General features: G+C 42.8%; 1 protein-coding gene and 1 long non-coding RNA gene across 12 annotated transcripts in view; one reads left to right on the top strand and one right to left on the bottom strand.

The window, feature by feature from the left end:
* The window catches only part of LOC147246831 (uncharacterized), a 40,190-nt gene extending 32,947 nt beyond the window's left edge, over positions 1-7,243 (top strand). The window contains exon 5 of the long non-coding RNA XR_015109708.1: positions 7,190-7,243. This is a non-coding gene — a long non-coding RNA (uncharacterized LOC147246831). The remainder of the gene's footprint in view (positions 1-7,189) is intronic.
* The window catches only part of myt1lb (myelin transcription factor 1-like, b), a 97,004-nt gene that overhangs the window by 51,076 nt on the left and 29,539 nt on the right, over positions 1-16,389 (bottom strand). For 9 of the 11 annotated variants that reach the window (XM_086182074.1, XM_086182073.1, XM_086182082.1 and 6 more), the window contains exons 2-4: positions 13,778-13,891; positions 7,059-7,104; positions 5,226-5,259 (exon numbers count right to left, since the gene is read on the bottom strand). In XM_086182074.1, coding sequence (XP_086038200.1) covers positions 5,226-5,259; positions 7,059-7,104 — 80 coding nt within the window. In that variant the 5' untranslated portion in view covers positions 13,778-13,891. Of the gene's footprint in view, positions 1-5,225; positions 5,260-7,058; positions 7,105-13,777; positions 13,892-13,964; positions 14,010-14,049; positions 14,300-16,389 lie in introns of those variants that run through there. The other 2 variants (XM_086182076.1, XM_086182077.1) reach the window with 2 other exon arrangements.

The following is a 16,389-nucleotide window of genomic DNA, read 5'->3' as shown; positions in this document are numbered from 1 at the left end:
TTACATTGATACATGATGTGTAATTTCCTTTACATTCCTTTTATACATGCAAATGATCAAATTCCTTTTTTTCCTGTTAGCCAGACATCCATCACCTCCTTACATCCTTTACTGATTTCAGTTACTGCAACAACTGCAAGACAAAAATATCCCCACAAATCTTGGTCTTTGTTTAAAATCAGGGGAATTCTTCTCCATGCATTAACACCATAATTAGCAAAAGCTGTCCTAGTTATGTAAGATGGCTCTTTTTGTCTTTTGAAATTGGATTAGCAAAGGAGAAACCATTTATTTCCAGAAATAGGGGGGTTGGCGATGAATTTTCATCCATATTGCCTTACCTTACGGGCTCTGCCATAACGCTATCCTTCCCTATTGAGCTCATGCAAAGCACTTATACACCCCAATAAACACGATAAGCATGGTGGACTGTAAATATGTAAATGACAAAAGAGATGTGGGGAGGAATGTTTATGCTGTGAGATCGTCTAGCACCCCCTCCCCCCCCAGCCTGAATGCCATGATGAGGTTTATTGAGATGGGGTCTCTGTTAATGCTATCTGTATTTTTTTCCTTTCATAAAAGAAATTCAACCATGTAATTGGAACTTTGAATGGGAAGTGATGCCTTTAATTCGATGGCTTTCATATACCCTGCTGCCTGTTGTCACCGCACGCAGACAACTCAAATGATGCACACACACTCCCTGAAAACAACCTCTCCAGACTTAATCCTCGTCCTCTCCTCTGCACCTACAAGGCTTCACGCATGAAAGCTCATTGCTTATGACACACTTCTGACATGCACTACATAGATTTCTACGAGCAATTACTCAATGTTTCATGTGAAGAAATCCTGGCATATACAGTAGGATGTAAACGTGAGAAACTTGGGTAAGAAAGTTGGGAAACTTCAACAACTGCACGTCAGAAACTTTTAATTACATGTATGTATTTTGCTCACAAGGTCAAGGTAGAACGTCTTCAGGTGTAATGTTGTTATCTTGTAGTATTTTTAACGCGCAGGTCTCACCACCATGTTGTTAATGTGACAGAACTGACAAACGTTGGGTTCTGAATGATGTGTTTTCCGTTGCAACCTCTCTTAAAGGCGCAGCAGACAACAATTTTCAGAAAAGAAATCATGAGAAAATGTTAACACATCCACATAATTTTAGTAAAGTGCAGAATTACAGTCTAAACTTACCTGGGAAAAAAAATTCTACTGACAAAATGATAACTGAAACATTTTTATCGGGTCCACACTGTTCCTAATATTTACATTCCAGTGAGCTGGCTGACAAACCATTGAGGATCTCTGAGCCCATGGCATCAACGTGTGTATATCGTGTGTTATCTATGTATGTGTCACTGACCACAAGAGCTCAGGAGCTGGCAGGTGTTGGATTAATGGGATTAACGGCTGAGAGACATAAGGGTGCATTCCGCTATCCGTCCCAAATACCGTTGGACCAGCAAAACAGCAAGACCAGGATCAATATTGGTTCAGTATTTCTACGCTGGTCTAAGCCGACAGATGAAAAGGGGCAGGAAAGCCATGCTGAGGTGGCCACGGTTCTACTGGACAGCTAAGCTAGTGGTTGCTAACTTATCATAAAAACTGCACAAGTTAGCAGGTTTAGCCTCTGACAGGTTCATGCTGTTATTGTTAGTATGCCACATCACCAAATGTACCCCTAGGAATTGTTTGTCTTATTACTGCTATTCCAACTCTGACCGTATGTGGTTAGTATGAAGGGTGTCCATTGCACCTTTAGAGTTTCTACAATTAAGATTTTAAAGGAACAATGTATCAAATGGTGTTGTCTAATCTGAGATGCTTTGCTTGATGACCCGAGATAAGCTGACTCATTACGGGGCGAGTGAGTGTCAGCTCGTTGGTTTAGAATGTTGATTTCAACTGCAGTGGGCACCTGAGCGGCATCGGGCAGCAAAACAACAGTTCGTGACTGGATGGTGAACGTAGTGGAGCACCAGCTTGTAAAGATGGCGCCTAAAGAGAGAATACTGACTCCACGACACAGCCAAATGTGTCTGTGCAGACGCCCAACCAAGCTGGAGGCAACCTGGGTTGACAGGCAGCACAGCACAGAGGAATTCGGCATTTGTCAATGATATGTAGGCGGTTCTGAAACCAGCTGTTTGTCTGTGGACAACGACTGGACATTCGGTGAAGAGTGGAGGCACCTGAAGGTGGACTGCCCTCACACCTGTCCTCACCTTGCTTCCTAGCCTATGAGCTATGTAGGTTACCTGTAGGTATGTTTACTACGTGCAGGTTTACAAAGATGCACAGAAGAAGGGAATCCACATAAAAACCAATAATTGTAGCAGCAACAGCCTACGTGAGCCAACCCAGGCTGCTCCACGGAAAGTCAAGCGCGTTCGTCCTGAAGACTATCAGCTCTCTGGGGCGAGAGGCCATTGAGCAGCATTATCGACATTATAGACGCCTCGGCCTGGAGATAGGCTTCATATCGATCCCCTGATTAATTACTATCTGCAGGCAGCAGCAGAGTGAGGGGGAGAGAGAGAGAGAGAGAGCGAGAGAGAGAGTGAGAGAGAGGCGAGAATGACTGAAAATAGGGAAAGGAGAGTAAGGAGTGAGAGTAGAGGGGGATGAAGGATTGGGAGGGGAGAGGAGGGAGAGTACATCTTGTACTATCTATGGATATCAGCTAAAGGCTACACAGTAATCTTCCAGGTGGAATATTATTTATTGATATATAGGTAGGCAGGAACCCTTATCTTAGCTGCAACCACCCCCTTACACACAGCCAAGGACAAATGAAATTCACACATTGTTAGGGTGGAAACAACTTGCAAAGACACGTAGAGGACACTGAAACACCCACCGTTGAAATCCCTACACATCCCATTCCGTGAATAGCAACAATTATATGAATAAATGTATGTATGAGAGAAGTATTCTGCACATTGATGCTAGCAAGCGCAGTGTAACTGTGACAACTGGCTAAGCAGGCTGAGTGGCTAACATTAATGAACTACACATAGATCCTTGGGGCAGCGCGCCTCATCCTCCCCAGAGACTGTGCTGCACCATGTGTAACAATAAGCAGCCACAACACCAGGACAAAAGGCTCTTTTCAGGCCAAGCCCTTAAAAGCGGCGGTTGCATTTGAATGGCAATTAGGAACTAGGACTGTCCCTTAAACACTGATTTCAAACAACAAAAAACATGGCACGCGGTGCATTTTTACACACCTAGATTTTCTCAATATAACCTTAACTTTAAAATAACAAGGACGGGTGAAGCTCCCTTGTTAGTGTTTGCTGCCCCAGCGCTCTCTGCTCGGGTGCTGGATGCCAGCAAATTCGGCTAACCTGCTTTTGAATCAGAGGCTGGTGGTGCTTCCTCTACTGCAGTCCTGCGTGATCAACACTTGAGCTGACAGAGCTGTCAGGAGACGCTCAGGAGAGACGCTCCTCAGGATGCAGGGATTTCATTACTCAAGTGTGACCAGGACACATTTTGTTCCTTTCACTGAGAGGAAACCGAATATTCTCACGTTCCGGATGACAAACAAAGAGTTTTGATCAAATCTGAGACTTGACATTGGGTAGTTTGGCATTTACCTGCATAACATCAACAGAAATGTGGAGTAGGGCCTGACTGATACGGGATTTAAGAGCCCAGTACCCGATTTTAGTGTAGAAAAAACAAACAAAAATCTCATATCACTGATATGTGTGACGGATATCGTGAATTTTTGTGCTGAAAATAGACCGTCTATGTTCATCGTGCACCAATGTTGTTCTGATATGAGAATGTAAAGGTACTCAAAAAGGTACTAATTTCTTAATTTACTTCATTAAGTAATATGTAGCATTGTCATTCATTACGATTTCTATTAAGACCAAAATAAAACGGTAAAATAAACAAGGTGGAGGCGTCGGTGCTGGACTGTAGTTGACGACTTTTGACGGAGATATTCCAACATTTCTATTCAACTACCAATCAGAAGAGAAGGGTTTCTATCCTCTTGTCTGACTCTGGAGAGAACGGCAACTAAATGCATTTCCCAAAAAGTTAGCGTGTTCTTTTAAGATAAATAAGCCGGATCTGCAAGCATACGGCAAATGAAAATGTAGGATATGAGTTACCAAAAAAAAAAAATACAGCCTGAAGTCACCCAAACCCACTGTTAAAAGAAGTAATTTTCTCTATGTTAAATGGATCTGCCCCAAAAGTTAATTAGCTCTTCCTTGGCCCAGGCTAGCACCCCACTGACAAGTTTGGAGAAAACTGGCTTAAAATTTCTACGTAATCCTGCCAACCAACAAAAAAACAATGAACGGCATTGACCAGATCACATCCTTGTCAGAGGTACAAATATATATATACGATATTTATTTCATTGAAGTCTTATGAAACCAGGCACATCAAAGTTCATACATTTGGATTCCTACAAATGGCAATAGCTAATATACTGGAGAGAAACTTTCACAGTGACAAAAGAAAAGCCTCACATTTAAAATGAAATGCATGAATGTGTTCTACCTTCCACCCACTCAACTCACCCGACAGGAACTTTAAGGCTGTAGGCGTAGAATGAGAGAAAGAGTTTGTGCTGCTCGGGTAATGAATTGATAATTGGCTATCATGCTAAATATCATCACGTAGATGAGACAAAAACAGAATAATTTAGATTGTCTAGTTGGAACATTAAAAGCGGAGAAAACCCTCTTATTTAATATTTCATACGAGGGAATTGTATTAACTAGGGGGAAGAAAGGAGGATGGTGGTGCTCGTTTCTGTTCTGCTGTTCAACATCTTTTGTGACATTGAAGATGTCCAAAAACGAGCGAGGAGCAGACAGAGTGAGAAATTCACAGCAGGAGGGAGGGATGAGAGACAACGTGGACTATGTATGAGTATCTCCTCGCTCTTGAAAACAGTCAAACACTGAACGGTTGCTGATATGAAGACACTTATCAGACAGTATGAGGAAGGCAGACGACGTCTCTGGTTGGTAATGAGGTGATAGTTGATCCAGGCTCTGTTTGACTGTCTCTACCTCAGCACAGAAACACCAGCAGGGCAAGTCTGAGTGTGTGTGTGTGTGAGAGAGAGAGAGAGAGAGAGAGAGAGAGAGAGAGAGAGAGAGAGAGAGAGAGAGAGAGAGAGAGAGAGAGAGAGAGAGAGAGAGAGAGAAGCAGAGTGCTTTTTCAATCCCACTAACCTGAAAAGCTCTGTTAATGCTGGATCCACAGGCACTAAGAGAGAGAGAGGGGGGGGGGGGGGGTATGGTTATGAAAGATTCACAAGCTCTTTCTATAAAAATTATGATCTGTGTAGGTTTACCGTGACATCAATTACCTCTAAAACTTTGTTTGAACAACTCAAAAACAATACAAAATAATATATATATATATATTTTTTTTTTTAAAGAGACAAACTCTTTCAAAAGCAGAAAGTCTTTTTCAGATTACAATAAAATTCATCCCCTGGATTTCGCCCATCTTCCACAGAGCACAGTGAGCAGCTGCCAGCAGGGCCTGGAGTGATAACTTCAGGAGTATTAAAGTGATACTTCACCCCCCCCCCCCAAAAAAAAGTGTATTTTGCCTTTCAAGTCCTCACAAATTGGTGTTTTACACTCAAAAAGATGTTTAGCTGCTACGTCACCTCTTTGTGACTCCGTGATCGGGGGTCTAGATGTTATCTGCACGTCATCAGCATCTGCAAATATCGGTGATTTTGAATCTCAATCTGTAGTGGTCTAATGGGAAATGTTAAAAATCAGACCAGTTTTGCTCAAGGCTCCTCTTTGCTTTTTATTTATTGTTAATGATTATGTATCACCAAGTTACACGTTCCTGCTTCCTTTACTTGCTGGATGCCAGGTAGCTGCTTGGACGGCAACCTGAATGCCACCAAACCCACATCTCTAACATTCTGTCAAGGATACGCCTCCCAGGAAATGACGCTCACGCCCAACTGACCTCCGTAGTAAAACAAACTGGATATAAATCTCTTTGTAACACGGAGAGAGGTGTTGGCTGATGAAAACATTTTGCAAATATCAAGCAACTCTTAATTTTTTTCCCACTAACATTGAACAACAAAACCTGGGAGTTTGTTCAGAGTCTCTCACGCCACAGCCTTCCCCCGTTCATGGGCTTCCTCCTGTATTTCTTGTCATCATCTGATTCCTACCTTTGCACTTAAGGGTCCATATGTTTCCCTGAGGAGGCAGTTTTGTTGTAGGGGAACCTAATTTTTAGAGAGGCTGGCCGGGGAGGACGGGTCAACATTCAGAATGTAGTGTCTGTGGTGTAGGAGTGAAAGAGAGAGTGATTGTGGACGCAGCCGTTGATGTGATTTCATTTACTGTCGCTCTGACAGGAAGAAGATACCTGTAACTCAATCAAACAAGGGTCCTGTGGTCAATGGAGGCCATACGGCTCACAAAGTGCCCGAACCACAAATTGAAGGAGCAACGGTCAGCACCTCAAAGATGTTAGATACTTTTTCATGTTAGGGGAAATCAAATATGCATCAAGAAGGTCTTCTGATTAAAACATGGCCTTTATTTGAGTGGACCTGGGACATGCTGGGTCTTAGATAAGGGTATTTGAAATGTTCCATGAGAGAAAGGTGCAATTATTTACTGCGACATCCACGTTTTGTTCAAAGGTTTCTCAGAAGGAATGTTTCAAACCTGATAAAAAAATATTCTCCTCTGTTTTGTAAGCCCAGCCACGAGATACCTGTTTTCTTTTGAAAAGTCCTATAATTTGTTTTCATTTTGCATTGTTTAGTGGGATTAGATGAAGCTGTGTTAGCTATTTAATTTTGGAACAAAGCTTTTAAACTGTGGACTCTGTGTTTCTGTGAGATATATAAAAAGAGTGATAGAAAAACAGAGCGAGCAGGGAGGAGAGGCGGCTGAAGTGTGACAGTCTGTGATTTGTGCAGCGGTGTGTGTACAGTTAGTATATATGTGCTTGTGTGTGTTTGTGTTGGGGGAGTGAAGGTCACCCTGAATGGCTGTGTGTATCGGTGCAGATACCTTTGGAGCGTGTGCGATGGCGCTTATCGTCTGCATCCACCTCCATCTGCAGAGACGGTACAAACAAGCTGTTAAGCACACGACAGACAGCATCACAAAAGTATCTTTAATTTGGAAACGTGTATTTTCAGGTTCAGAGGACTCGTCCACTCCTCCAACATGCACTCTGCACCAGCTGTTTGCTGAAATGAGGAGGATTTCACCGGGATGACGGACTGATGCCGCTTGCGGGGAGACTAAGAGGAACATCCGCATTCTTGTTATGTCCAGAAAATGAATGACAGTAAATCTGAGCATTTAAACACGGCAGCAGATTTCATTACACTGACAGATTCCTCAGGAACATTTCCTGAACACTACAGATGCAGCCAAATGTGCTGCTGTATTACACACACACATGCTCACGCACACACACACACACACACACACACACACACACACACGCACACACACAAACAATACTGGTTAATTGATGAATAAATCAAAGTCCAGCTTCGATAAAAAGGCCCCCCCCTTCATTTTAAATCAAAATCCTTTTTTTCTTCTTCTTCTTGTAAAACAAAATAAGCTCCAAGCTGACATACAGTAAGCACATACCAATACATTTCCACTAAATATATCAGGGCGTACAGCCGCCAATCAAACTTCAGTCTACTCGTATCAGGTTGATTCTCCAACGCCAACGTGTTAGACTCCACATGTAGAATCCTCTTATAGCTACAGAACAGAAGTATTTTATTTGAAAACAAGTTTTATTACTTCAATGCAGTATTCAGTACCACGAATACACATCTGACACTCGAGCCCTCAGCTGGTTATGATGAGTTTAATTGTGGCAAAGCCTTTTGTCAACATGTGTTATTGGAAAGTGTTGTATGCTGCTGAGTAGAAGCGGAGGTGCTAATTATGTTCAGGTCAGACTAACAGAGCTGTTGAATTTGAGCTAAAAACAGGAAAGTTTCCTTTCCACGGTCCAAAGTTGACGCGCACTTGAGTTTCCCTCCGCATTGCTTAAAAATGCGCAATCAACATTCGTGTTGAACGAAATCAGGATGGATTATCAGGATTACCTGGACTTCAGCGGTGCAAGGTGAGCTCCTGCCGGCCCGCCTGGGGAAGGCAATCCTTCAGAAGTTAAACGAGCAATTTGTCTCTATAATTAGCTCAAGTGCTTTTAGTGCTATTATCATTTCATTCGATACCTTCTGATTATATTTACAACGCAGGGGGTGGAGGTGGGGGTGGGGTGGACAACTCTCCAGTCCCCCTATCATTTCCACCAGTGCTATGAAATCTCTTTCCCGATGCATCGGTGCTGCTGCAAGTGAACGCACGAGAATGGACAGGAGAGATCTCCTTAATCAAAAATCAATATTTACTGTCAGACGTATACTCAGTATCTCAGCCAACAGCTCCGAACCAATAGAAATTATGCAAAGACTCATATTTGGCCAGATTAATTAGTTTGTGACTCGACTACATCGCCTTGTTTGTCATCCCCAAATGTTTGAGGAAATCTTTGATGAATAATCATATATTCCAAGCCTCCTAAAAGTACTTTGTTCACAGTTTGAAATGATTCAAATCTCTACGATCAGTCTCTCCATCCATCTGTCCAACCTTTCATGCACTCGTTCATGAATGAATGCAGACAAGCTGGAACACACATCAACCGTGGAGGTTTTTATGTATCCCATCTCCTCCTCGGTATTTAAGATCTTCATACGCCAGAGCAAGCATCCTCCTCCCTCCCACCTCTATTTCATGTATGATAGACGCGCATATCCCTTGATAGGCAGCGCTATCCCCTCACCAACACAACATAAATTGTTCAGGGGCCTGAACACCTCTGAACGTCGCTCTTTTATTTCCAGATGTCCCTCAATATTCATGCTGGCTGGGTTGAGACTGGAAGGGGGGCTGCGGCTCTGTTTGGATGTCTCTTTTTATTAAACATGATTTATTAACGCCACACTTACTGTACTGTAGAGCCCTTCAATTTTAATGGTGTGTTTCTTTATGAATGCCCATAAATGTTTCAACGGGAGAAAAATAAAATGATGAAAGGCGAGGATACCTTGTAAATATTAGCAGCGTAGCAGGGAGGCAACAACTGGTGTTTTGAGGAGGACGAGGATGACGAGGGTGGCTGATCAATAGCTGTGCTTTATCTGTATATCTATAGATATCAGAGAAAGCATAAATTTCCTTAAGGCAGTCAGGCTTTTTCAAGTCTTAACAACAAGGCTCGGGCATAATAAGAATTACACACACGTACGTGTCTGAGAGAAGCTCCATGATGCAGCAGCTTAGAACAACGGCTCACTGCTCACATTCAGTAACCAGGTAACTAAATTACAAATGATACTAAAATGTTTATTTTAAAAACAAAACTTCCCTCTTTTAGTTCTGACATATTAATTCCTGTGGTGCTTCTGCACTGAAGTACCCAAGAACCAGTGGTCAATTAAAGCCTGACAATGGCACAGCAATGCTTTTTTCCACACTGATGTCAGTCAGGAGAATGCAGACGGCTTTGGCATGTTAGCCATTTTATTTTTAATTTGTAGAAACCAGGGCTTCCGAGTTCGACCCCCGGCTGGAGCACGGGGTCTTTCTGTGTGAGTCTCCATGTTCTCCCTGTTCCTGCTGGGTTCTCTCTGGTACTCCAGCTTCCTCCACAGTCCAAAGACATCAAGAGGGGACCAGGTTAATCCAGACTCTAAATTGACCGTAGGCGTGACTGGGAGAGCCAATGGTTGTCTATCTCTATGTGTTGGCCCTGCTATGGACTGGTGACCCGTCCAGGGAGAACCCCGCCCCTCGTCCGAAGGCTGCAGGGATAGGCTCCACCCCCCCACACCCCCACTCCACAACCCATAATAGATAAATGGTACTGTATAGAAAATGGCTGGATGAACAGGAACCAGTGCTGATCATATTTGGAAAGGTGGCGTTGATCTGAATGAGACATGGCTGCCATGGTAGTTACCTGTCAATCAGGAAACATGCTCTGTTTTGTGGTCAGTTTTATTCTTTACACGACAATAATCCTAAAGACAGATATGATGTTGCATTGATGGAGCTTGAAAACTAGGGACTGAGATCACGACCTCAGGAAAATCTGTACTCTGACGTAAAGATTTACTGTCATTTATGATTGGAGGATCGAGAAAAAGCCGGGGCTTGGGATAGGGCCATTATTCCACTCAGCGGGGGGTTGTGTGGGAATATGACACCACTGTTATTACTCCTTGCTCGATAACTTGCTTTATGTAAATTTCACAGTGTTTTGAGTGAGATGATCCACTGTTCCAGCTGCTCCTTCAACACACAGACATTGATTCAGCACCTTTACATTCTCTCAAATCACCAGTTTGAGGGTGTAACAGCTGCATAGCTGCACAGTTGAGCTCCCCCTACTGGTCAAAACATCTGGATCGGCTTCACTTTTAGACTTGGAAGCTACGTCCACAATTCAAACAGCCTGTTTGATTGTTTTTTTTTTTTTTTAAGAAAGGTTTTTAATATTTGAGTAAGGATGGATGGACCTCAGCTCATGACAGTAATGTTCTTGTTCTTATCAACACTCAGAGCGCAGCAGCAAAACCTTTCATGTACACTGAGAATCGTCAGTGCTTTCATGTATATGATAATTACATTAAAATAGGAGTATGGAATGATTTCTCTTATAAAAGAGAAAATCATCTGGCCTGTAAGATGTAGCCGTACTTCAAATGCATGTGTGGTTGAAGTGTGTACATGGACAGACGTGCATACTAAAGGTGCCTATCTGAAGCTGTCAGATTCTCTCTGAGGGCCACAATTTTAAGCAAGGTCTGCATCAGCAATGAACACGGCGTCAACAACAAGCAAATCCAACAGCTAAATAAAACAGCAGCAACAGTAACGTCAGCAGCAGCAGCAGCGGTGGCGGCAGAAGTCTCGTCGCCTCCGCTTTCTTCCCTCAAGGCTCCTTGAGAGTTAGTCGCAGGAAGCATGCATGCCTCTCGCCATATATTTGAGAGCCCTTCAGATTCTGTCTGGCTTTTTTCCCCCCACCCTATGGGAAAATGTCACGGCTGCAATGAAGGTTAGCCTGCTTATTGAGGATTAGGAGGATGCCCACTCCGCCACTCTCTGTGTCTCAATTAGACCTTGGATCAAAGGCATTAAGGGCCCAGATGAATAACCACGCAGTCACGATGATCCCAGCTCCAAAGCTTTTGCCTGGACAGTTGAGCAAACACATATAATGATGCAAACTCCAGAGGAAATACTGCATCGCTGTTTGTTTACACACGTACAGCACACGTGTGTACATGACTCCAAATTTGGTGAGTTTTTACATAAATTGAAGGCTCAGATACACACACATTTATACATATATATGTATATATATATATATACATATGTATGTGTGTCTATATACAGTATGTTTGAATTTTTTTATGTGTTTGACGACCTGTACATTTTTATTACTAATGATGATCATTGTGTTCTGCTTAAATAAGCAATACCAGTAATTATGGCCGTGTCTCGACAGTGACATAAAGACATGAGGCTCCACACAACATTTCTGTTTTCTGATAGAAACTGGCTTTTTACAGACACAGAACTTTACGCATTTTCAAGGATTATACAAACCATTTCTATGTTGTTGTTTTTTTTCTTGGCTCAAACTAAATTCTTAAGAGTGTTCAGGTCAAGTGGAACCGATGAGGCAGTGGTCAATTCACTGGCATATTCAAAACCGTGTTTGCACACTTGTTTCCGTGATTTTTATTATGTGAATAAATTATGAAAATATGGTGCGTGCAGATTGTATTCACTTCCAGATTTCTATGGGAGAAAATGGCTGCCACTGTTTGACGACTGGATGCGTTTTCAAATGTTGCTAAGAATGTAAACTTTGATGCAAAGCTGAGAAGACGGAGGGAAGCTAAACCCTCCCCAGATTGGGAATCATTTCACCTCATGTTGATGTAAAAACATTCTGATCTATTCAGAGTGAACAGTCAGTGGGAAGTAATGGTTTAGCTGGCAAAATATTTCAAGTTAGAGTATGTTGGTAGGCGACTGCAAACACAGAGCACTTGGCTGCTAGCTACCATTAGGCGAATTATACAGCTAAAATATGTGTATTTACAGGGAGTGAGCTAAGTTTTACTCTTGTGAAAAATGAAGATTTGGATGCAAAGGTGTGAACAGTCTGCTAGAGCTGATGCTGATGCTGCGATGACGAGCGTGTCGCCAGCACGTCAGAAATAAAATCTCCTTCAGGACTTCCTGGATTGAACTGAGACGTGGGCTGATTAACTTAACATGTCAAAATAACTTTGATGTGTCGGTGGCCTCTTCTTTAAGTTTGTATTCAACAAAATATGTAAGTGACAACAAAAGAAAATCTATTGTCTACCTCTTTATTTGGCTATATATATATATATATATATATATATATATATATATATATACACACACACACACACACACATATATATATGTGTATATACATATATGTGTATATATATATATATACATACACACACACACATATATATATGTGTATATACATATATGTGTATATATATATATATATATACACACACACACACATATATATATATGTATATATATATATATGTATATATATATATATATACACACGCGTGTGTGTGTGTGTGTGTGTGTGTTCATGATTTCACTGGTGCTGATGGGGGATGGGGAGGCTCAGACATCCGTCAAAACAATTCACAACGTTATCAGTTCCTCTCTTTGTTTTCACCTTGAAGTTTTGGGAGACTGCATTTCAGGCATATGGCACCCAACCCCACCCTCTGCCTCACTCACACACACAAACACACACATACCCACACCAAAACATACACACACACACACACACACACACACACACACACACACACACACACACACACACACACACACACACACACACACACACACACACGTCCCATTGGTATTCTGTCCAGTGAAGCAGTAAAGAGCCACCAAAACTGAGCTGCCATTATCGAATTTCACTGCAAATAGGTATTTATGTCATGCATCATCTAGTGACAGCAAACGTGTGCCAAACCAATGCTAAGTGCATCTGAATTAGTGTGAAGGGCTGTGGAGATAGCGCCTGAGTGGGCAAAGAGGGGGAGAGAGAGAGAGAGAGAGAGAGAGAGGGAGAGGGAGAGGGAGAGGAATCTGGTGAGCTCGCAAGCCCAACTAGTACAGAAAATAGCCTTTGTGGTTGATGGAGCTGGCGCTACAGTGGTCTGACCGTGAAACAGTGTGATCGGAATACGATACAACTTATCAGCTGGTCCAGTAATGAGAGAGAGCTGCGGAGGTATGGGCTTCAAGCAGATCCATATTCCTAACCTAAGTTATTACCATATAAGTGGATCTGAGCTTGTGTATTCTTTCCTTCATGAAATCTTTCTGAAAAAATAAATCGATTCATCTCCTTTGCCTCGCGTTTTGTCTGTGTTCCTTCTGCAATAATTTAGTAGGAAGCAAAAAAAAAAAAAAAAAATCGAATTACAATTCAAGACAGTTGTGTCTGTAAAACTGGTTTGTATTGGCCTGTGTTTGAATATGGTTTCTGAAAACTGAACGTGCCCATGTAAGGTCCAACGCACACCACAATAATCATAAACATCTACATGAGAAGAGTGGAGACAAGCACTTCAGTGTAAAATCAGGATGTCTACCTGAAGTGGTTTGGGGTTGAGACACTTCTTTGATCCAGACCTCTGCTTCCACCGTGACCTGCGGACGTTGAGCTGGAGAGGAAAGGCTCACCACGTCTCCTCCAAACTCATTTTCTACACAGAGGGAAGAAGAAGATGACGAACATGCATCATTAAGATCATTTCCAGAACAATCACATTCACGTACGGCAATGGCAGGATCTGAAATCCCCTCCTCTCCCTTGACTCCAGACTCATGAATAGTCATATAGCATCAGCTATGCGGCACACACCGAAGCCAGCGTTGATTTCCGCTGTAGCGACGGCCGCTTGTCATGTGCGATAGGCTTGGCAACATGGGGTAATTAGCTAGATCTATCATCTTCTGCAGGAAGTGGGGACAAATATAGCTAATGATCCGTGCCTGCCTCCATTATTTCTCTCTTCGGCTCCCCCTCTTTTGCAGAGTTACAGGAGGAGAGGAAAGGGGAGGGTGTAAAGAGGTCGACATCCCTCTCTGCCAAAAAAAGCAGGTCAAATGGCCTGAGAAAGACAAAAAAGAGAGAGAGGAAGAGATGGAGGTGTGAGTGACACTGCCTGCCTGTCTGCTTCTAAATGAGAGAACATATGAGAGAGAACAGATGAGTGTTGATGGTGCATAGGGACCATGACAAAGACTGACGGCCACCATAGGGAGCCAGCAGACTGCTAAACACACACACACACACACACACACACACACACACACACACCTATTTCAAAGTAGCTCAAATTAAAACAATAGCTGCTCCCTCGGGACAACCATAAGCACAGAGTGAGCGTTCTGAGCGCCTGTTGGAGCGGTGGCGGTTACATAGGCGGACTTTACTTTGAACCAGCAGGGGGTCTTTTTCTACCCGTCATCACACAGAAGCACACACCTGTTTTCCTTTTTTTTCCAAGTCCAGTTTCTTTGTAGTGTGTATAAGCGTGGCGAAGCTGGAAACAGTGACAGTGAGTTGTAAGAGGACGCAGCAAACAACTATGAAACTGGCTGTTAACATGAAACTCATCTGTTCCACTCAAACTATGTTTTCCTATGACTACAGTTCAGCTGTCTGTTATGATTTCAGATAGCAGTGTCACATGCTTGTTTCTATTTCCTCGAAAGCATTTTCATTCCAAAACAATAGGAAAGCCCAGCGTGAGCTCTGTCAATCAAAGTCTATGTAAAAACAGCCAGAACTCATAGAAATACCAGAAATGACCACGAGGACGACCCCTTCACAACCTCTTACCTCGGGGTTTAAATGACCTCTCACCCTGAAAACCAGGCCAATAGACAGCCAGTATGTATCCTTCCATAGTGAAGTTCAGGGACGTAGTGCGTAGAAAATGTAGTTAATTTCAAGGCCTAATTCTCCATCCATCCATTTTCTATACCGCTTATCCTGTTAAGGGTCATGGGGGGTGGGGCCTATCCCAGCTGCCTTCAGGCAGTTCATCACAGCCACACCTACGGTCAATTTAGAGTCTGGATTAACCTGGTCCCCTCTTGATGTCTTTGGACTGTGGGAGGAAGCCGGAGTACCAGAGAGAACCCACGCAGGTACAGGGAGAACATGGAGACTCACACAGAAAGATCCCGTGCTCCAACCAGAACCTTCTTGTTGGGGGGCGACAGTGCTGACCACCAATGTACCGCGCAAGGCCTACTTCAAAATCAAAGTGAAACTTCACCCAAAAAGTGTCTCTTGCCTCTCAAGTACCCGCAAACAAGGGTCTTGAGTTTTATGAAGACATATTTCCCTTTGTGGCTCCAGTATGCAGAAAGAACCAGCCATGCATTTTTAGCTTGAAGGTAATGGAGACTGATAGCTAACGACCACAACAACAGCAAAACTGCCCAAAAACATCAGTTTATAAACTCGGATGCACAACACCAGTACAATCCATGTCTTCTTTACTACACTGTAAGCTCAGTAATCCACAAATACTTTGTATACATACTTTTGAGCTAAAAACAAAATTAAAAATAACCTTTTCGGCTGCAAAAGCAAGTTTTTTTTGCAAACAGGGGCAATAAAAACATCCTCTTTTTAACACGCAGAAACTCTTTGACTGGTATTTGAGTGCAAAAATGCCTTGTTTCCATGGTGCCACCAAATCATCTCCACACCTTACATACCAACATCACCATGCACAGATGTCTTGAAATAAGTGGGGGCTCCACAGGTAATGTAAATGATTTCAGCTAAATTTGAGTCACAATTCCCCCTGTTACGATTCCGTAATACACACAAGCACATACGCACACACACACACACACACACACACCCCTGTCTTGCCTCTTGTTCATTATAATCAGGGTGGAAGTGTTGGGTCTGTCCTCTGATGAAGGTCTTCATGTGGAGGCTGATGACAAATCACAGTTCTCTGACTCTTCATAAGGACACATCCCACATTCTTCTGGTGCATTTGTGTGTGTGTGTGTGTGTGTGTGTGTGTGTGTGGTTGAGGTTGGGGGTTGAGGAAAAAAAAGGGTGAGAGAAAGACAAATGGAGAATGGCATAGTGCTTTGGACAACAGGAAAAGATACAATAGAGCAACAGAGCAGCACACTGAGGCGGCGTAGCCTGTGTACGGTATTCCAG

The sequence above is a fragment of the Aulostomus chinensis genome, chromosome 17, assembly GCF_037954235.1.
Source record: "Aulostomus chinensis isolate RoL2024-O1b breed Wild chromosome 17, RoL_Achi_v1.0, whole genome shotgun sequence".
NCBI classification, from domain to species: Eukaryota; Metazoa; Chordata; class Actinopteri; order Syngnathiformes; family Aulostomidae; genus Aulostomus; species Aulostomus chinensis.
This window is presented reverse-complemented; position numbering and strand designations above follow the sequence as displayed.